The 23,455-nt window shown below is 43.0% G+C and overlaps 1 protein-coding gene across 3 annotated transcripts in view; it reads left to right on the top strand.

Moving 5' to 3' along the window:
* The window catches only part of LOC109913410 (thyroid hormone receptor alpha), a 296,276-nt gene extending 273,337 nt beyond the window's left edge, over positions 1–22,939 (top strand). For all 3 annotated transcript variants that reach the window (XM_048614741.1, XM_048614743.1, XM_048614744.1), the window contains 4 exons: positions 8,573–8,673; positions 17,098–17,245; positions 21,833–22,038; positions 22,634–22,939. In XM_048614741.1, the coding sequence (XP_048470698.1) occupies positions 8,573–8,673; positions 17,098–17,245; positions 21,833–22,038; positions 22,634–22,756 (578 nt within the window). In that variant the 3' untranslated portion in view covers positions 22,757–22,939. The remainder of the gene's footprint in view (positions 1–8,572; positions 8,674–17,097; positions 17,246–21,832; positions 22,039–22,633) is intronic.
* The last annotated feature ends 516 nt before the right edge of the window (positions 22,940–23,455 follow it).

Here is a 23,455-nt window from a genome sequence, read left to right as displayed (position 1 = left end):
TAAGGGTCCAGACCCGAAACGTCAGCTTTCCTGCTCCTCTGATGCTGCCTGGCCTGCTGAGTTCATCCAGCTCTACACCTTGTTATCTCATCCAAACTGCCACCAGTGTAATACTGAGGGAGTGCAGCATTGTTAGAGGTGTCATTTTCCAGCTGGGATGTTAAATTGGAGCTTCATCTGTCTGCTTCGGTGGACACTACTCTAAAAGTAGAGAGTTTCCAAGGGACTAAGCACTAACCCTTTACTCAGTACCACCAAATAAATGACCTGATTGTTTATTTACATTTATGGGTACTTGCTATTTGCAAATGAGCTGCCTTATCTGCATACACACAGCCCTAGGCCCTCCCACCGTTAACATTTTCATCAATGCCCTTGTTCCGTCGTAAGGGCAGAAGTTGGGATGTTCGCCAATGACTGCACAATATTCAGTGCCCTTTTGGGACTCCACGCATACTGACGCAGTCCACGTCAAAATGCAGTTGGACCTGGACATTATCCAGGTTGGGCCGACAAGTGTCAAGAAACATTAATGCCACACAAATGCCAGACAATGACCACCTCCAGTATTTCCAATTCCACAAGAATCCACCTCTAGTTAAAGGAGAGAAGAGGAAGCTGAGAGAGGCCAATGAAAGCATTAGGTGAGGAAAAATGGCAAGAATTTCATGTAAAATATACATTTCAAAATATCTATATAGGTGTGCAAAACATTGGATTAAAATCAAATATCACTCACTTTAATTTCACATCTAAAATCTGTTTATACATTTCTTATATTAAAACAGATTCAGAAAATATTATTTTTAAAATTTCGATGATTGTGATGGATTACTGCCTCAGTATGTTATACTACTGGAACACAACGATCAGGAAGGTAAACAGATTGGAGCATTGACTTATACTGATCAAGCTTGGGGGACTGATGGGGGAACTGAAATGCTGGCCTCAAGTGACCCTGGATGAGACGGTGCAAAAATCATTCAGCGTTCCTGCTTCTTATGATAAAGCACTGACCTCTGCTGGAAACAGCATTGCATGTAGGTGCTGGGAACCATCCAGAATACAGCAGCTGCCTGAAGCTGTTGTCTAGCTTCAGACCTGAAGCATCGATACTTGGGCAAGATACCAGACAGCTGCCAACAGCCTGGGACCTTTCTACAAGGAGGGAAGCCATGCATAAAGAATGTCCGTCCTTTTTATAAATCAATATTTTGATCAGCTTTTGTTTAACGTTCTAAATATAATTGTGTTCAATCCTTGAAAAGCAGTGACTGGTCAATGTCACTGATGACCCAAGCTGATTCATGCTGCTAAGGTCTAGTCTGATAGGTACTGCATTCAATATTCATAGAATCATAGAATCCCTACAGTGTGGGGACAGGCCCTTTGGCCCAACAAGTCCACACCGAACCACAAAGCATCCCACCCAGACCCATCCCCCATAACCCCCCTTATCTACACATCCCTGAACACTACGGGGCAATTTAGCATGGCCAATCCACCCTAGCCTGCACATCTTTGGACTGTGGGAAGAAACCGGAGGAAACCCACACAGACACGGGGAGAATGTGCAAACCCCACGCAGACAGTGAGACAGCATCATGTCAGTTTTAATACAAAAGTGGTGAGGTGCAACAATGCTTAGTGTCCCACACAAAACTTTAGTTCTGGACTTTCTACTCATTTGTGGCAAATTCAGTATCATCAGTGTCGTTTCAACATGATTATTAATTGGGCAATGGGTATGAAGAACCCAAAGGGAAATCACATTTCAGTGTGCACTGAGAGTATTTTGCATCCAGAGCAGACATGGACCTGTGACTGGTGCTGCATCCGTTACTTAACCCAGTCAAAGCAACCACAGAAATTTAATGTCCATCTCGGGACTCCCAGTGCCTTTCTAGAAATTGATCAAACGTTCTCTTGAATGACTAAATGTCACCAAGTTGCTCATAATATGAACAGTTTTCTGTTATAAATAGATGGCACTCACTTCCTGTAGGTTGTTGGTTGGCATAGTGTGTGGTGAGATCCAAATGTGAAATAGTCTAGGATGACTCACCTCTATTTTTATGTCTCAACTTAGTGTGAAAGTACTTTTGGAGGCCTCAGGGGATTACAAGTTGGCAGCAACTATGTTCACTTATTATTCAAAACTAAATTCAAGGGCTTATTTCGCTGGATGCGTAAATGAACTGTAACTGTTTAATTGAATAACTTCTGTCCACCAGCTTGCAGCATTAGTCTTGAAATCACACCAGTAAGCTCCCACCTTCAGTGGCTAAATGAAATGGGGAGGCGATGGCCTAGTGATACTGTAAATAGACTGTTAATTCCAGAGACCCAGGTTCATATCCTGCCATGGTGGAATTTGAATTAAATTTGAAAAAAAGTTTGGAATTAAGAGTCTAATGATGACCATGAATCCATTGTCAATTGTTGGAAAAATCCGTCTGGTCCTTCAGGGAAGGAATCTGCCACCCTTACCCAGTCTGGCCTACGTCTGACTCCAGTCCCACAGCAATGTGATTGATGGGCAATAAATGCTGGTCTAAATGCACTCATATCATGAATGAATTTAGAAAAACTAGTCCTGGCCAGTGTTTTTCTTGATGAATTTAGCCACATTAGACAGCATTGGCAGCAGAACAGAATGCATTGCCTTTTGCTCGTTGTCCTTAAGAAGGTATTGCGGAGACCAGCTTCTCAAATACAGCTTGGCTTGCTCAGCTGTTTTGGAGAGTATTTAAGAGTCAGCCACATTGTTGCGGGTCTGGAGTCACATATAGACCAGACTGAGTAGGGACAGCAGATTTCCTTCACTAAAGAACATGAAAGAACCATATGGGTTTATTTTGCAACAATCAAGTAGTTTCTTGGTCATCCTAAAAAATGAAAGCCTCCCCTCCTAGCTCTTTATTTAATTAAAGAAATTTAAATTCCCCAGCTGTCATGATGGGATCTAAACTCATATCACCATATCATCAATCTGGGCCACTAGGTTACTAGATCAGTAAGATAATGACACTACCATATCTCTCAGGTGAGGGCCCTATAGTTGGTGATATTACTCCCCAGTCAGATCACAGATTCATAGGCGTCTTATCGAGCAGAGGAATCCATTCAGCCCATCGTACCTGTACTGACTGTCCAAATGAACATCATTACCTCGTGTCAATGTCCTGCTTTCACCCAAACCCTTGCACATTACTTTTATCTGAATGGTTGTCCAATACCCTCTTGAAGGCCGGTTGTCACCCATCAAACCTGTTCCTATAGTGGGCACATATGTGGAAGTCTTTGGATTGCAGAGTCAGTCTGGTCTGTGATGCCCTCTGCAGTCAAGTAGCATCACGACACTCGGTGATCAAGGCACACACATGAATAGTAACCTCTTAAGCAGAGCAGCGAAAGAGCATTGACACGTGAAAACTTGTCAAGGCACTGTACAAAACATCAAAGGAGAAAAACAGAACATCAGTTGAGTAATGACTTCCCTCCGCTCAATGATCTGGGACAACAAACATAAAAGATGTAATTTAGTATTTCACAGGCTTGCTTCATTGGTTTTGCAAAACTTCATTTGGGGGGATTTAAACAGAAGTCAGGATTAGGAGAGCTATTTGATCAGCGGAGGCTCACCACCCCCTGTCCATCCAGTAACTGTTTCTGAATATTTCACCTCTAATATCCTCTCGGCTTGATCGTTTCCAAACATGGTGAATGGTTGCTGAGGTTGGGTCAGGAGACTGTCCTGAGGACCTCCTACAGCAATGTTTGCAGCAAGATGATTGGACTCCAACAACAACCGCTCTGCACCAGGTACATATTTTCCTAATCAACCTGTTCAGAGATGTTATGACACACCTCTGGAGCAGGTGGGAACTTGAAATCCACACCTCCTGGCTCAGAGGTAGGCACACTACCACTGCACAAGGAACAGCTCCAGCCACGGAAGGGGTATCACCTGATTGCTGTTGACTTCCATTTCCCTAAGGTTCTTCGGTCCCTCGCTCTGCTAAGTGCTGTCTTCATGTCAAAGGTACTTAGTCTCATTTCAGTTCTGGAGTGCAGTTCTTATGCCTGTGTTTAAACTAGGACTGTAATATTGTCCCGGGACGATCGATCGTAGTAGAACCCTTAACTACCCATCGGCGAGCAACAATTTGATGAGTGGAAGTTGCTTGATGCAGCTGTAATGCTAGAGACGCCGCCTAAAGAAAATGTTTGAATGAACCAAAAGATAAAACAACGAACTGCAGATGCTGGAAATCTGAAACAAAAACAGAAATTGCTGGAGAAGTTCAGCAGGTCTGGTAGCATCTATGTGGAGAAAGCTAACTTAACGTTTTGAGCCCAGGGACCCTGAACCAAAACATTAACTCTGCTTTCTCTCCACAAACACTGCCAGACCTGCCATGTTTCTTCAGCAATTTCTGTTTCAATCAACCTGTCTGGGTGTGTTATGAAATACCTCCACAGCTATCACATCCCAAGGTGGGATTTGAACCTCCAACCTTCTGCCTAGAGGTGGGGACGCTACCTACTCTGCCGCAGGAGATGCCTTCTCTCATATTGCTGATCATCCTAAGTAGACTGGGGACATAATTGGCCTTTTTTGTTTCATTTTATGGGATGTGGGCATCGCTGACTGGGCCAGCATTTATTGCCTGTCCCCAGCTGCCCTTGAGAAGGTGGTAGTGAGCTGCCTTCTTGAACCACTGCAGTCCACCTGCTGTAGGTTGACCCACAATGAAGGAATGGTGATATATTTCCAAGTCAGGATGGTGAATGGCTTGGAGGGGAACTCAGAGGTGGTGGTGATCCCATGTATCTACTGCCCTTGTCCTTCTAGTTGGACATAGTCATGGGTTTGGAAGGTGCTGTCTGAGGATCTTTGGTGAATTTCTGCAGTACATCTTGTAGGTGGTACACGCTCCTGCTACTGTGTGTTGTGTATACTCCATCGTCTTGCACACCATTGTCTTAGCAACAGAGGAAAACTAACCTGGTTGCTAAAAGGACAATCCTCTGTAATATTTCAAGGTTTTCTAGAATTTCTGTATTGGTTTCAGTAAAACATATGTCAAGTCTCTTTACTTACATGGTACAACACCATCTTCACTATCACCTGTATGTATTCTCCATCCAATAGCTCGCCCCCTTTTCTCATCTGTCTCACTGAAGGGGAATATTTTGAGTTAATGTTATTTGGGATTGAGAAAGATGAGGTGAATGCAGGGAAAGTTATATATCGCACTGTGGACTACAGATTGGTGACAATTATGAATGTGAGTTCAGTGTTTAGCCCAAACATTAAACAGGTTGGTTTGGAGTTGGGGTGAGGAGGGAAGATGGGGAAGGGTTGCATTTTTGCAGCAGCAATGACTACAAGTGAAAATGATGAGCTGGAAGCAAATTCCAGATGATCTGCATCACTGCCTTGTCATTGAATCAAAGTGAATGAAATGATCCTTCCACTGGAGGTTTGAGTTGTACGTTCCATCCACTCTCAGTCGTTTCCTTTTGCTCTTGGTGAGAGTTCCAGAACAGGTTATTTCTTCTCCTTCTCCAGCCTCAGTGCCTGACTGATGATTGTGGGCTTCTGAAGACTGTACCTAATCCATCATAGCAGCTGCACAGCAGAACTGCAATCCCCTGTGCTTAGCAGCAAGCAGGCAAGCCTGAACTGTTGAAAATATATTAGAATCTGTGCTTACCCCTATTAATCTTGCTCTTCTATTTACATATTGTCCTTTTCGTGACCCCCATCCAGTTTATCACTCTACCAGAGAAGCAAACAGGTACATGTGACCTTATGGCCTTGTAGCCGACAGAATTTATCTGATTTAATACCATGTTTTTCACTTGCACCTGTTGTTGCATTAACATTAAAATCCCCAGGCAAAGCAAATATTAAAATTTCTTGCAGACACTGTGGGACTTGAACTACAGGTAGGTTTTTCCAGATGGCGTGGTTTAGGAAGACCTGGGGGAGCACACCGACATCAATCAAAGCGGCCCATGACCATCAAGGAACATTGGCTGGGGGTGAGGCCTCTGCCAGTCACTCGGGCAGATGTCCTGCCTCAGAGAGCTTTGGCCAATCTGATTGTAGCTATAGGCCCAACAGCACCAGTAGCAACAGTGGGCATGAAAGGGACTGCAAGCTGTCCCCACACTCTACTCTTTCTCAGTGAAATAAAACTGATTAGACAGCCCCCAGTGACAAACAAAAAATCAGAAAAGCTTCATGGAAAATTATAACAGAAATTCGTCAAAATTTAACCAAGCTCTCATCTCCAGGGGTGCTGATGCATCCCAGCCGTTGTGGGGCCCACCAACCCCTAAGGACTTTTATTGTGCTGGTGGACTCTGTTCCCTGTCTGTATGGTCACCTGAACAGGGATGTAACCTCAGGAGAGGGGCAGACAGTCAGGAACATCCAGGTACCTAGGTCTGGGATCGGGTAAGTTCAAATGGTGACAGCTTGGAGGTGTTCTTACAGCAAGGCAGGAGGGTGAGGTTCCATCTCCACAACATTAATGGGCTCCTTATACATTGGGCTGTGTGTCTTGTGTTGCCGTACATGTAAAGTCTCCAACCCTGACAGTTTACATAACATGAGTCTTTAGATGTCCACTGCTGCTTGGGTTCAGGCAACGAACCCAAACTAGTGCAGTGATTACCCATGGCCCTTCCTGATCTGTATGCAGGAACACCCGACAGTTTTCAGCTGTGGCTCAGTGATTTTTTTTTCTTTATTCATTCATGGGATAAGGGTGTCGCTGGCCAGGCAGCATTTATTGCCCATCCCTATTTGCAGTTAGGAGTCAACCACATTGCTGTGGGTCTGGAGTCACATGTAGGCCAGACCAGGTAAGGATGGCAGCTTTCCTTCCCTAAAGGACATTAGTGAACCAGATGGGTTTTTCCAACAATCAACAATGGATTCATGGTCATCGTTAGATTCTTAATTCCAGATTTTGTTTATTGAATTCAAATTCCACCATCTGCCATGGTGGGATTCGAACCCGGGTCCCCAGAACATTACCTGGAAAGATGTGGAAGCATTGGAAAAGGTGCAGAGGAGATTCACCAGGATGTTGCCTGGAATGGAGGGGAGGTCTTATGAGGAAAGTTTGAGAGACCTAGGGCTTTTCTCTTTAGAACGACGAAGGATGAGAGGTGACTTGATAGAGGTGTACAAAATGATCAGAGGTATAGATAAAGTGGACAGCCAGAGACTTTTTCCTAGGGTGGTGGTAGCTATTACGAGGGGGCATAGTTTTAAAGTGAGTGGCGGTAGATATAGGGGTGACAGCAGAGGTAGGTTCTTTACACAGAGTGGTAGGGGAGTGGAATGCATTGCCGGAGAGGGTAGTGGAGTCGGCCTCATTAGGGGCATTTAAGCGGCTATTAGATAGGCATATGGATGATAGTATAAGGTAGGGGTGGAGGTTAGATAGACCTTAGATTTAGGGTAAAAGTTCGGCACAACATCATGGGCCGAAGGCCCTGTACTGTGCTGTACTGTTCTATGTTCTAATGTCTCTGGATTAACAGTCCAGTGATAATGCCACTAGGCCATCGCCTCCCCCTAACACAGGTAGCTCCCAATATGAAAGCTGCATGTTAAGGTCCTTGAGTACATAATCTCGGCTGACCGTACTGAGGAAGTAAAAACAGAAGCTGCTGGAAAACCTCAGCAGGTCTGGCAGCATCTGTGAAGAAAAAATCAGAGTTAACGTTTCAGGTCTGTTTTTGTTCCTGATTTACAACATTTGCAGTTCTTTCAGTTTTTATTTAGTACTGAGGGAGTGCTGCATTGTTAAAAGGTGGTACAGTGGTTAGCACTGCTGCCTCCCAGTGCCAGGGACCCAGGTTCAATTCCACCTTTGGGTGACTGTCTGTGTGGATTTTGCACATTCTCCCTGTGTCTGTGTGGGTTTCCTCCCGGTGCTCCGGTTTCCTCCCACAGTCCAAAGATATGCAGGGTAGGTGGATTGGCCATGCTAAATTGCCTGTACTGTTCAGGGATGTATAGATTAGGTGGGTTATAGGTGGATGGGTCTGGGTGGGATGCTCTGAGGGTCGGTGTTGACTTGTTGGTCCGAAGGGCCTGTTTCCACTCTGTAGGGATTCTATGAAGCGCAGCCTTTCAAATAAGAGCTGAAGCTGAGTCCCTGTCTGCCCTCTCAGTTGGACATCAGACATTCTGTAGCGTTATTTGCTGAACAGCAAGCAAGTTCGGCCTGGCCAATATTCATCCTTCAACTAATACCACCAAAACAGATCAGTTGCTCATCATTTCTGTTTGTGAGAATTTGATGTGTACAAACGTATCCTACATAACAAGAGTGACATTTTGAAAAATACTTCATTGGCTGCAAAGTGTTTTGAGATTATGAAAGGTGCAATATTGAAAGGTACTTCCAACAAAATCGAGGAATTTAAGAGCTCAAGTTTGAAATTCTCTGCATAACTCTGTGGTGTGTGTTGTCTTTATATCACTCTCCATGAGAGATTCCTTTGATCCATTCTGATTCTTTGTGCCTTTGTGTTTCAGGGTACATTCCCAGCTATCTGGAGAAAGATGAACCCTGTGTAGTTTGCGGTGATAAAGCGACAGGATACCATTACCGCTGCATTACATGTGAAGGCTGTAAGGTGAGGCTGGAGGCAGATAACCCCACTATACCCAGCTAAACAGATGGTAACGTTCAACTTGATTTTAATAGAGTCCAGAGTTTACATTTTTTACATTCGTGTTTGCTGTGTTTTCCCTTATTCTAATATGCAAAGTGTTGGCAGTTTGTGCATTTGTCAATCCTTACATTTTGAAGACCGCTGCTGAAACAACGGATTCAGTTCCTTATTCGGAAAACTCCAGTGCCTCAAATGAACAGGCATCCTTCATACAGGATTTGTAGGCAGTGCCAGCAAAGTAGTTAAACCTTAATAAGTGTTGCAGCCAAGTAAACTCTGCCCTCAGCTCACTTCAACCATGGGAACAGCCCCATAATGGTTACGTCACTGTGAGAGTAATGGTAAGTCAAATAGCACCACAGCAGTTAACTTCAGTTAATTAAACACATCTGGAATAAAAATCTGACCCCACAACCAAAGAGATATTTCCCTCCCCACCCCAGCTGCCTTTCATAGGGACCGCTCTCTCCGCAACTCCCTCGTCCGCTCCACACTCCCCACTAACCCCACCACTCCCCGGCACCTATCCCTGCAACCACAGGAAGTGCTACACCTGCCCCTACACCTCCCCTCTCACCTCCATTCAAGGCCCAAAACAAACCTTTCATATCAGACAGGGGTTCACCTGCACATCCGTCAACTTGGTCTACTGTATCTGTTGCTCCTGATGTGACCTCCTCTACAGCTGTGAGAACAAGCGCAGTCTCGGAGACCGTTTCGTGGAGCATCTGTGCTCTGTACACGACAAACGACAGTACCTTTCGATCGCCAAACATTTTAACTCCCCCTCCCACTCCCTGGGTGACATGTCCATCCTGGGCCTCCTCCAGTGTCACAATGATGCCACCCGGAAACTGGAGGAGCAGCACCTCATTCTGTCCTGGGAGCCAACAGCCCGATGGCCTAAACATGGAATTCATCAGTTTTAAAATCTTCCCACCCCCTGGCCTCATCCCATGTCCAACCCTCCCTCTCGTCCCCACCCTCTTGACCTGACACAACCTGTCCATCTTCTTCCCCATCTATCCACCCCACCCTTCCCACTGACCAATCCCCACCACCCCCTACCTGCATCCACCTGTCACCATCCCACCTATCTTTCCTCAGCCCCACCCCTCCTCCCTCTATTTATTTCCCAGCTTCTTTCCCCCTCCCTTTTCCGAAGAAGAGTCCTGACCAAAAACGTTAACTTTCCTGCTCCTCTGATACTGCCCGGCATGCTGTGTTCCTCCAGCTCCATACTGTATTGTCTGTGACTCTAGCATCTGCAGTTCCTGCTATCTCTGGAATAAAAAGCTGGTCTCAGTCATAGTGGCCGTAAACTACTGGATTCTTATAGAAAAGAAAAATCCACCTGGTTTATGATTGACATTTAAGGAAGATCTGTTTGCCTTACCTGGCATGTTTTATATGAGACTCCAGATGCATAGCCTTGTGATTATCTTTAAACTGCCCTCTGAAACGGTTAATCAAGCCAATCACTTATTAGCAAGATGGGTTCCCACATCTCATGAGCAATTTTAAAAAGCCTCCATTTTTAAGCAGATAACCGTGAGATAGTGATTACAAGTTAAAATTCTGGCTAACTTTATTCCGTCTTTTTTTTTAAATTTGCACACAAGTTGTGAGCATCATTGGTTCGGCCTACATTTATTTCCCATCCCTAACTGCCCTTGAGAAGGAGTTGGTGAGCTACTTTCTTGAGCCTCTGCAGTCCATGTATTGTAGGTACAGTCACAGTGCTGTAAGGAGGGGAGTCACAGGATTTTGACCCAGAGGCACTAAAGGAAGAACGATATATTTCCAGATCAGGTTGGTGAGTGACTTGGAGTGGAACTTGCAGGAGGTGGTGTTCCCATGTATCTGCTGCCCTTGTCCTTCTAGATAGTAGAAGTCACGCATTTGGAAGGTGCTGCCTAAGAAGCCCAAGTGAGTTGCTGCAGTGCATCTTACAGATGGTACACACTTCTGCCACTTTGCATTGGTAGTCAAGGGTGTGTCATAATTGTACTATTCCTGAAATCAGATAACACGATCAAAGAACTATTGGAATCTTCAGCTCTGTGTGGCTCAGAGTTCTGGATTAAAGGTTCTGCCTGGATTCTGTGCTCAAATTCTAAAGTGGGACTTCAGAACCACAACCTGGGCTATGTTTTCAAATCCAACACTAATACTAGAGTTTCTAATCTATGTCGATATGAAAGGAGTGCTGTACTGTTAGAGGGAGTGTACTCTGAGAAGAACATTAAAGCAAAGCCCTTTCTGCTTGATCAGGGACATGTAAAAGACCCCATGGCAAAATTTAAACAAAAGCAGGCAATTATATTTAATAGTCATTTTTTTTAACCAACAAACCAGGTCATTTGGTTATGCTGCTCATTGCAGCTGGTGGGAGTTTGCTATTTGCACTTATCTCATCTGCTATTGCAACTTAGCTCATGAATTACTTTCAAGGTATCAGGTGAATTTGGAGATGGGAAAGTTGCTACAGAAATGTCTTTGGTCTCTGTATTTTTCTCGTCAAAGGTGACACATGAAGAGTTGTCAATTTGACAAGGTAGATTCAGGACAATAGGAGAGAAATATACCTGTGATCACTGCTAATTATACAGTGTTGGCGAATTGTGCTTTAGAGTTAACAGATAGAGAATGGAGCCAATCTCCTTTCTATCACATCATGCATTTCCAGGTTAATTATAACAAATGCTGGATGTAGACTAATGCCCCCTCTGATCTTCACGGTGTGGTTTCCAAATTCCTTATACCAGACAACTTTGTAACCTTGTTGTGTGAGACTGGCAAATTATGAGCCTTATTGGAACTTGAATGCAGTACAAGCTAATTAAGACTCAAAACTGTAATATGATGTTCTGTTAAACCTATTAAGTTAGAGATGGAAAGTGTGAAATGAGGGTTTTATAAATCACAAATGGATGAACTTGCCAATATCCAAACATAACTATTGATTGCTCTTTCAAAAAGACAGGACAGGTTGATGGGGCCAAATGGCCTTCTTTTGTTTGGATTGGAGGCTCTTCACTTTCTGAAGGATGTGTTTTGTGAACTGATGTAATTCTTTCAAGCAGCAACACTGCATTTTATTCGTGGGAGAGAGAGAGAAACTGATTGAACAGTTAGAGCAACATTTTACCCCATGGTTGGTCCCAGTTCTAACCATATTTGCCACAGATACTTGGAGATGCATTTGTTATCCAAGATGTGCCATCTGCAGAAGGCAAATGACACAGCAGCAAGAAGCCAGGCAGTTCCCAACTGGGAGAGGGAATCAAGAGGGAATCATCATGCGTAGATGGTTGAAAAGCAACATTGCAAAAGACCACCAAAGACCACAACATCCCAAATCCAACCTAGAGAAGGCTTGTGACATGATGGGGCTGCCAAATAAATTGAGGTAGACCTACTCTCTTTTATTACCCAAAAACACAAACCTTATCTGATTACATTAACGATTTCAGTCTTCCCTTACATGGTTGCTAGGTTTCAAGGACTGAGAATTTTGCAGGGAAACAGATAAAGATACATGAGTCAGTTTCTATAACAGGCTTTTGCCCTGACTGCCCAGATCTCCACTTGGTTAAGACATTCCAAAATGAACTAGACTTCCAATCTTCGTGATACAGTCCATAGGCCTGACTAACAGTTTATAATAAGACACCAGTCATAACTGCCAAACCATCACCGATAAGGCAGCCCTCAGTAATCTTGGACTGAACTCTCAGAGTTACTGTAAACTCACTTTAACCAGCAGAGCCGTGAGGTGTAGAGATCAGAGCTCTCTGTTCACATTGGTTGACCCTAAGACTTCTGATGCAATGGCCTGTATTGATCTTCTCCAGCTCCCAATATAGGTTATGATTCTGAAGTCGAGAGTCAGGAGTAGCCTTTATGGATTATATGTTGCCACTGCAATGTGAAGGACTGTCAGGGTTATAGCATGTAGATTCAATGTGACACACAGAGAAGATCTTCCACTCAGAATCTATTGCCTCAGGATAAATCTGCCTGTGATTTTAAACAAGGGCAATTGAATATTGATTGTTGTAGCTTTGCTAATGTAAATATAAGTTGTTTCTATTGCTTTCACTAGACCAAAGCTGAGAAAGGGTCATAACTAGTGTAGCTGACACCAAAGGCTAATAAATTTGGACATACTGGGACATAAGTTGAATGGTACCAGCAAGTGAACTTTGACTGCATCCCATTAGGAGATTCCATGTCATTGGAGAGATGGGGAAGGGGTAAGGGAAAGAAGATGGAGTGGAGGGAAATAATATTAAAGAGAACCCTGACTTCTAAACTCTCATTGTATTGATGCGCTATTGAGGAGCAAGGAATGACACTACTTGACTTAGGCAAGGGGCAAAAGACTAAAAGTCCAGAAGTGAAGCCATTCCAATACTGGGCAGTGGCCAGTCCAGCTAAAACTTGTTCTCAAGTATAAAACTGAATGCCCGGCTACTCTAGTCTTAACAAATAATTAGACTCTGCAGTGCTGTTGCTGCAGTGATGCAATGAACAGAATCAGTGGCAAACTTGGAATGCTGTTTCCATCATTTGAGACTAGGAATTAATTGAAAATGCCAAAACCGAGTTGATAGATTTTGCAGTTAAGAGTATTAAAGGTTATAGAATCAATGCAGGAAAATGGAATTAAGGTGCAGGACTTATCTTTTAGATAGTCAGTTCATAAATTACAGAACTGGAACCAATCTTTACCAAGTCTTACATTTATTTACAGAGTTACACATTCCAAGCCCACACCTTCTAACTCAATTATCACACAGTTAGTAAGTGTCTCCTTAAATGTACTCAAGTGAAAGCTCAGTTTGTGCCCACTACCTGTACATAATTAAACACAACAAATATTAAATCACGCTGAGTTTGTACAGACGTTGGTGAGGCCTCTTCTGGAGTACTGTGTGCAGTTCTAGTCGCCCTGTCATAGGAAGATTATTATTAAATTGGAGAGGGTTCAGAAAAGATTTAACAAGATGTTGCTGGGAATGGAGCGGTTTGAGTTATAAAAATAAGCTGAATAGGCTGAGATTTTTTTCACTGGAACGTAGGAGGATGAAGACTGACCTTATAGACGTTCATGAAATCATGAGGAGCATAGATAATTTGAATAGCAAAGGTCATTTTCCTAAGCTGTGGGAGTTCAAAACTGGGTGGGGGGGCTGTATATTTAAGGTGAGAGGAGAAAGATTTAAAAAGGACATGGGGGCAACTTTTTGCGAGGACGGTGGTTCGTGTGTAGAATGAACTGCCAGAGGAAGCGGTGGATGCAGGTACAGTTACAACGTTTAACAGACATTTAGATAATTTCATGAATAGGAAAGGTGTGGAGGGATATGGGCCAAACGCAGGCAAGTGGGACTAGTTTAGTTTGGGAACATGGTCGACATAGACAGGTTGGACTGAAGGGACTGTTTCCATGCTGTATGACTCTATGACTGTATAACATCGATCAGCCTTGAGTAGCAGAACATATCCAAGTGGCTAAGTACCCTACTGTGTTCCACACAGGCCCATTCCCAAGGTCATTCTTGGTTCTGAGACAGTGAAGCATTAGGGAAATAAGAATTGGTCTAGGAAGGTGGGAAATGTCTGTCTTATTCTGCATATTGGGATTGGTAAGAACTACCTCAAGAAATTAATGCTGGGCAAACTATTGGTCAATGATAAAATCCTAGAGGTGCTAAAAAGAAAGGATTTGCCAACTGAAGAGATAACACAGTGTGGAGCTGGAGGAACACAGCAGGCCAGGCAGCATCAGAGGAGCAGGAAAGCTGACGTTTCAGGTCGGGACCCTTCTTCAGAAATGGGTTTCCTGTTTTCCTGCTCCTCTGACGCTGCCTGGCCTGCGGTGTTCTTCCAGCTCCACACTGTGTCATCTCTGATTCCAGCATCGGCAGTTCTTACTATCTCTCATTTGCCAACTGAAGTTAATTTTTATATAAATGTTTCTTCTGGGAAGATGTAAGTTCAAGTTATTAATATTGCCACTGTGGGAACATAGAAACAGGAGTAGACTTTCAGTTGCTGGGGTTTGCACTGCAATTAAATCCTGGCTGATCTGTATCTTAGCTCAATCTACCCACTTTGATTCCATAACCTTTAAGACCCTTACCTAACAAAAATAATTGAATCATTCAGTCTTGCTGTAATTTGCTTTGTGATTAGCACTGAGGATGGAAGGCTGAACTATAACATAACAGAAATTAATAACACTGGAGAGATGGTCACAGCAGAAATTATTTGCAGAAAAGAATAGCAAAGTGGCAAAGCACAACAGAAGTTATATAACTCAAATTACAAACCTAATTATCTTCACAATGACATGCCATCTGATGAACATGATGCTAATTTGTAACCAATTTAGCCGTAACGCTCAAATGAGAGGCTGGTTTTTTGAACATACTAATTAAACAAGGAATCACAATGTTTGGATCATTAAAATTTGAGAAAGAATGAAATTAATCTCATGGCATTTCCGAAAACAATTTGAGGAATTTGAATTAATGATTGAACTAGAAACCTGACTCACACCATCTGAATCAAACTTGCAGTGTTGCTGATGCATGGCCAATTGGGTATGGAGCCTTTTTAAAGGTAACCTCTTCACTCATACATACAACACCCCCACCCCACCAATGATCTCTTGTGTTTACCTCAATATTCATTTGCTACCCAGGATTATTGTTGCTGGGCTGTGGGTGAGTTTGACCACCCAGTCTGATTCACCCAGAGCTCTTGAGGGTGGGACCAACTTAAATTCACCTTCAGTGTGTTGTTACTGCAGGACAGACTTGTTGAATTTTGTTCAGTGCGACTTGGGCTTCCCTTCCAGGGTTGGGACGCAGGGTGATGTTTGCGGTTTGCCTAAAGTTCTGAGGTTCTACCTGTCCCTGGTGTGGTGAAGCATAGGACTGGCCTCATTGCTGCAGAACGCTCCAAGTCACTGGACCATTCTGTATCAACTGTCCTTAGTGGAGAAATTTGCCAAGAAAAACACCTTTGACCACAGGTTCATCAGGAAGTAGTCAGCACGTTAGTGTCCCTGAGACCCTGTGGAAAAAGGAGAGAGTGGATCCTGTCACGTAGTTCTCTCAGCAGACTGACAAAGACATTTGGCAGAGTGCCTCATCACCAGAACTTTCCAACAAGCACCAAGACATCGCTTGGCTGTTGGTGAGAAGGGCACTACCTGTGAGATCCCTCTTGTACGCCTGGTCAGTCTGCACCACTGCTCCTGCTCTCGAAGCAACTGCAGGGGAAGGAGGGTAGAAACTGTCACACGTCTCCTTCTGGAATGTGCCTTTGCAAAGGAAATCTGGAGAGAGATGCAATGGTTTTTGTTGAGATTCGTCCTGAGCAGCTCCATGATGTGGGATTCCGTGCTCTACGGTCTGTCCCCTGGGTCCCACACTGACACAAACATCGACTACACCTGGAAGACCATCAACTCGGTGAAAGATGCTCTTTGGTCTGCCCGAAATTTGTTAGTTTTCCAAAGCAAGGAGTTGACCTTGACCGAGTGTCACAGATTGGCACATTCCAAGGTCCAGGACTACATGCTGAGGGACAGACTAAAGCTTGGGACAGCTGCTCCCAAAGTGCAGTGGGGAAAGACCACGGACTGAGGTTTTCCTGCTGAAGTTAATTGGGGAATAAAAACTGAAAGAACTGCGGATGCTGTAAATCAGGAACAAAAAACAAAGTTGCTGGAAAAGCTCAGCAGGTCTGGCAGCATCTGTGAAGGGGAAAAACAGACCATGAGGAAGGGTCACCAGACCCAAAACGTTAACTCCGTTTTTTTCTTCACAGATGCTGCCAGACCCGCTGACCTTCTCCAGCAACTTTATTTTTGTTCCTATAGTTAATTGGGAGTCTGTTTAGTTATCGGAGTCTCCTAGAGTCTCAAATATATGTAAATATAGTATTGTTTTTTGGACAGAATCAAACTCCAATGATGTAGAGATAACACAGTGTGGAGCTGGAGGAACACAGCAGGCCAGGCAGCATCAGAGGAGCAGGAAAGTTAACATTTCGGGTTGGGACCCTTAAATGTTTGTTTGTTCACTTGATATGCTGCTGTACAGAACCAAACTGCATTTGTGGCAATGTATGCATACAAAGAGATTTTTTTTATGAATAAAGTATATTTTTGAAATTAGAAAAAAGTCAACCTAATGCTCAGGGCCCCAGAAACATTTTTTTTTACATCCTGGGGTTCACCCCATAAAAGTGACTACAAGGATATCCGATTGTTGCCGCAAGTGAACTGACCTTCACTGAAAATGCAAATGAGAAGAGCCATCAAACAGGCTTCCGATCACACTTCTCTCCTCTTCTTTTTTTTAGGGTTTCTTCAGAAGAACGATCCAGAAAAACCTGCACCCGGCCTATTCCTGTAAATATGATGGCTGCTGTGTGATTGACAAAATCACCAGGAACCAATGCCAGCTCTGTCGATTCAAGAAATGCACTGCCGTCGGCATGGCGATGGATTGTAAGAGCCGCCTTTCAAATTTCTGGCGTCTTGTGTCGTGGACTTGTTGTTTGTACTTTGAGCAAAATGACAATGGGACATATTTAAAGCTTTGTCCAGTGAATGAGATTGCTGTGCCAGTTTTGATGGGCATGCCTTCAGCCAAATGCATCTCTTCTCCCTTCTTGCTGCCACATGGAGTAGTTGAGGCAATTGATGTAGATGTGTTTTATAGGAATCTAGATAAACACATGAGGATATGTGAGAATAGGCTGATAGGCTTAGCTGGAGAGATGTAGTAGCCTAAAAGCTGGCATGGACCAGTTGTGCCACGCAGTCTTTTTTGGAAATTGTACAGTCGCTTATAATTTGTCTTTCTTCATCTCTCCATCTGTCTCATGACTTCCTTATTTCTTCCATCAATATTGTTACATCTAGAGTTCCTCAGAATGTTCCAGAAAGCTCTCCTACACTCGTTTCCCCCTTTGTAAAGCCTCCATTGATTCCAATTAACTTACTTCATCATCTCCACAGTAACCCATTCTTTCCCAGAATGTCAGAATTGTCAGCCTGATTTTAACTTGGTTTCTCTGGAAAAATTTAAAGGAGTTAAAATCTCACTCTGAGTTTGTCAGTGTTATCACAGATTTTAAAATCCGAACTTGGTGCTGGGTAAGTTTTACTTATCAGTTAATATAATTCACCTCAATTCCCTTCCTATTTTAGTACTTCTGCTGTTGCCCTTTTATAGATCTTCAGAAGGTCACTTACTGTTTTGAGCAAAAGGTCAAATAAGGAGCAGGAATTCCCCATGCAGCTACCAAGATGTCTCACAGCCCCTTCCCTTCCACTGATGTAAAAACTATTATACTATTAGTTATATTGGCTATAATAATTATATTGTACTCATGTTAATAAATACTAATTCAATAGCTTCAGTACAGGCAGTTAGAGGGGCCATAGTTTGTATATCCAAATATTCTTGAAGGCAGCAGGGCAGGTGGATAAAGTGGTGAAGAAGGCATATGGGATCCTTGCCTTAATTAGTCGAGGCATTGAAACCAAGAGCAAGGAGGTTATTATGGAGCTGCATATAACATTATTTAGACCACAGCTGGAGTGCTGTGTGCAGTTCTGGCTGCCACATTATGGGAAGGATGTGATTACACTGGAGAAGGTCCAGAGGAAATTCACCAGGATGTTGGCTAGGCTGGAGCGTTTCAGCTATGAAGAGAAACTAGGGTTGTTTTCCTTTGAACAGGGAAGGCTGAGGTGGGGGGTGGTGGATTCTGATTGATTTTACAAAGTTCTGAGGGGCAGACACAGTACATAGTGACAAACCTTTCCCTTTAGTAGAGGTGTCCATAACCAGGGAACAGTTTTCCAGGTAAGGAGCAGGAGATTTAGAAGGGATTTGGGAATTTGTTTTTCACCCAGAGGCTTGTGTGTAACTGGAACTCACTGTATGAAAGGCTGCTAGAAGAGGGAATCTTCACAAACATTTAAGAATGAGCACTTGAAATGCCAAAACACACAATGCTACAGGCCAATTTCTGGAAAATGGGGATAGAATAGACGAATGTTTGGACATAATGTGTGGACATAAAGGGGCTTTCCATGCTGTAAAAATTCTATGGCCGATGGGCTGATTGTCTTTCTCCTGTGCTGTGTCATTCCATGCAGGACTATATGTGTTTGCCTTGATTTCGCTGGCACCATATAGAAAGGATTAATCATTGACCTGAAGTGTGCTAATATCCAACTGCTATTGCTATTGACTTCTTTTTATATCCGCCTCTTTGTGGGCAAGTAGGAGTTAATTTAGATGCAGTAACCACCAAACCATTGAATTAAATGTGACCTTTAAGCAGTGGCCAGTTGAGTCACTGCAGTGACAATGTGCCAGTGTGTTCTGCAGAGAACAATCCAGTTAAAACATTGGAATTGACTTGTGTGGAATGGGACTAATCAGAGATGGATAGGACTAAAGGTTTCACTTGGTTAAATAGCCACTATCTGTAACAAGATTGTAACTTTGACAAGGCAACAAAGTAGAGGATCAGTCACTGGAAAAAAAAGTTTTTGTTGAAACCAAATTAAACAGCAAACACCTTTTCAAAACCAGTATATGTGGAGCTGATCCAGGTAATGCAGAACTGTGCAGATTGTCATGTGATAGAGGAGAATTATGGAAAAATTAAGTGTTTTTAATGAGGATTTAGATTTGATAAAGTTTGATCAGCGTACATTCTGATATTAGAACACTTGAGTCCCTCAAATAATCTCACAGGTTTTGTCGTAAGCACAACTTTTGAAGTGAATGTTAACATGCTGTGTACTTAATTAATGTGTGACAACTGATATTATTTGCAGACCTTATTGATTTGAGGAATAAGTTGTTTGTGCGAGCAGACCAATTCTTCCTCTTAGTTTTCAGGGTAAATGTCTTGGTACCAAATCTGGCATCTTTGTCATATTGAGTTCTCTTTTGGGGAATGCAGGGAGGCAGTGCTTTATTGCTTTAGCCCTTCTATATTTTTCTGTCCCTGACTGACTGCCAACTCAAAATGATGACATTTTTCTTGGCAAGAACATGTCCTTGTCCACCAATTGGGTTGAATTTCAGCCAAGACCAAGAGTTATCAGTCAGACATACTGCAAAATCTCCTCCGAAATTGAACTGTTATGTAGATGTATCAGATATAAGTGTGTATATCAGAGAGTAGGGAATATTTGTTCATCTCTTACCTGGAGAGTTCACCTGCTTCCCATGCGGAATGGTAGTGTTTTGAAAGACAGAAGGCAACTATTTGACTCTCCAATATACAATGAGGAATCATTCACTTGGGTTCTAGCTCCTAAACATTTTCCTGTCAGGTGTAGACTGAGTTGGACTCAATTCCAATCTTCCCACCAGCCTGTGCAGACCCAGTGTCTGGGCATAGACATGAAAAATCACAACATGGACAAGGTAACATTGGGTGACCACTTCTTTTGTGACTCACTGTCAGCTGAGTGAGAAAGGCAGGGAATAAACAACCATGCTCCATTCCCTCCAGCCACTTCCCACCACCACCTCCCACAACCTCTGAAACTTATATTTAGGGAGCACTTTTAATGGAATTTAACATTCAAGATGCTTCACGGGGGCATTATAAAACAAAGTATGTCACCGAGCCAAGTAAGGAGCTATTGAAAGCAACCCAAAGCAGAAATCACTTTAGGAGTTCTGAAGAAGAGTCAATGGACCTGAAACATTAATTCTATTTTCTGCCCACAGACTTGCTGAACTTTTCCAACAAATACAGTTTTTATTTGTGTCCAATCTGTAGCACCCCGCAGTTCTTTAATTTATTATATAAGGAGCTTTTTAGTTATACAGTTGTACAGCACAAAAACCAACCCTTTGTTTTGAGAGATCATCTTTTTGTTTTTGTTTAATGTAACAAGGTGATTTGTAACTGAAATGCAAGCTCACAATGCTACTGATTTGGTTTCAACAATGAAACAGAAGTTTATTCGTCAAAAGAAAAGAAGATAAAATAGAACGTGCCAGGCTATTTATATAATACACAATTTGAAACATTTCGAAACACATGATAAAATAAAATCTATGGATCCTGACACTATTACTTTACAATACTTAAATACCAGAGTGTTGCCTCATCTATCACATTTATTGGTTTGATTTAACTTGTTTCTTTCAATTCCTGGTTTGGAGAGCTTGTTAGCTTTTTCCTTGATTAGTAACACAAATGTGTTTAAACTTTCTAAGCTTCAAATAATCCCTTCAGGGTTCTAACTAAACCTTTATACTGAGGTAAGCTATTTTCTGACTGTTCTGAACTACATCCTTTCTCCAGAAGGAACTGTTTTTACATCTAACCTCAAACACATCTTCTTTGAACTGAAATCAAACCTATGGGTATTTCTCCTAATCAATAAAAGAAATCGATTCATTATTCTTTTAAACCAAATGCAAGTTAATGGTTTCAGTCTTTACTCTGATTGTAAAACTTTCATAATGCAAATAAATCCCCACTTTCACTCCAGGAGCTGTTCTCGCTCACACATGCTGGTTTAAAAATCATTGCTCCAGAAAAACTGACAAATGAGTCATCAAACCCTACCCCACCTTATATATATGGCCCAAAACCCACATGCCACTAGTTCAAAATTCAAACTCTAAAGTAAATGGTATCAGTATATATAGATCACACACATTATTTCACAACTGCATGACAAATATGACGCTGATTTGTTCACAAGTGAATTCTGATTGGTCAAGGCATTTATTCACGTCAGGGAACTGTCATCCCTAAACTTTTGTACAAATCCAGAGAAAAGGTAAGTGAGACTCTGAACAGTTGAGATAAACCATGGGATTTGTACTTGTTACTCCTTTTACACCCCTACCCCATTATGATTGCCATTTACAAGTGTTTTGTGAGCTCCTTGGTTCACTCTCAACCACTATGTGCAGTTTTCTCACCGATTATTAACCGCTTTGGTACTTTTCCTTCACTCACTGTTGGCATGGGCTCCCTCAAAATGCCGGATGTGAGGACTGACCGTGAGCTGGTTTCTCTTTTTCATTCCACTGTCTAGTGGTTCTGGATGATGACAAACGCATCGCGAAGAGGAAACTGATTGAGGAAAACCGGGAGAAGCGACGACGGGAGGAGGTGGTGAAGACCATGCAGAACAAGCCGGAGCCTACCACTGAGGAATGGGAGCTAATCAGGGCTGCCACAGAAGCGCACATGACGACCAACGCACAGGGTAGCCACTGGAAACAGAAGCGGAAATTTCTGGTAATGTTTAATGATTGCACAAATGTTAAAATTAACACAGTTTTGCTGCTGCGATGCTGGCGCATCTTGGATTTCTTAGGCTCTGGCAAATGCAGGAAAATGTGGAGGCCTCAGGGAGGGGCCAGGAGGGGTGGGGTTGGTTAACAAGGACCCTGGGGCCTTAGGCAACCAAATTTTGCTTTGCTCAGGGGTCACAAAAGGGACTACACTGAGGTCTTGGTTTCTGTCCCTGGCCTTGCGTCCAGTTAAAGCCAAACTCTCTTACCACCCCAGCAATTTCCCAGCATGCTGTATGCCCAGGTACAACAACTATGGTATCTGCCCCATATTTTCTCCACGCGCAAATTCAAGGAATAAAATCTCATGTCATGAATAAGCAGAAACTTCCTGTACATTATTCACCACATTTAGGTGACACAAAGAGCTACAAAAAGGGATCAGATGCTAAAGTTCACTTGAAGGGCAGCATAAGACTGCTATGTTTTAAAGCAGCTTCAAGCCCTGATTATTTGAAATGCTTCAGGTTCTCCTTAGTCTCTGTGGGAATCACTTCACTGTGTGTAATTCTTTCTTCTGGTTCCTTTCCTGCCTCCAGTGGGGTTTCAGCCAATGGAATGTCAGCTTTCGGGAAGGCCAGCAGATGCCAGTCAGGCAGGTTACGCCAGAGGGTTCCATGTGCCCACCTGCTGAAACTATCATATGTCCCTATTGTGGATAGTGACGCTATACTCCCCCTCAGTAGATGCCTTGGATCACAGAGTGTATCCAACTCTTTTCAGATTTGGGTAAATATAATTAAGAGAAGGCTCGACTACAGCCCTGTGTTAAATATGAGTGTTTATTAAATAATAATAGTGATTATAGTGATAATAATAAATGGAAGAGAAAAGGTTAAAAAAAACAAGTCTCACGCCCTTCAAGAAAAAGCAACAAGTCTCACCCTCTTCTACCTGTTGGGGGCCCCTCGATCGATGGCTGGTCTGGAGGTTTAAGTTCGTTCCTGGCACCGTTCGCAATTCTGAGCCGAGGTAAAGTCCAGCAGCTTGGAACGAAACTCTCTCTCTCTCTTATACAGTGTAACAAACAGCCAGCACAGAAAACAACAGGTATGATAGACAAAAGTGCTGGCTGGTACAGAAAACACAGCTACAAAAAAAACCAAGCTGCAGGTGCCATCAGCCTGTAAAGGAATGTTCACAGGACTCACTCAAGGTCATGCAGCTTGTCAAGTATCATCCTAAACTTCCCGAGCCTATTTTCCCACCCTTTACAATCTATTTTCCCATGCAGCTGTCGAATATCATCATTACCTTTTAATCCTTCGGTCCATCCTATACAGCAGAGGACTGCTGTTGGGTACAGGTTCCAGCTCCAAAGTAGGCCATGACCACACACATACAGGTGAGGCATGACACGT

This window comes from Rhincodon typus, chromosome 30, assembly GCF_021869965.1.
Source record: "Rhincodon typus isolate 14 chromosome 30, sRhiTyp1.1, whole genome shotgun sequence".
Lineage (NCBI taxonomy): Eukaryota > Metazoa > Chordata > Chondrichthyes > Orectolobiformes > Rhincodontidae > Rhincodon > Rhincodon typus.
This window is presented reverse-complemented; position numbering and strand designations above follow the sequence as displayed.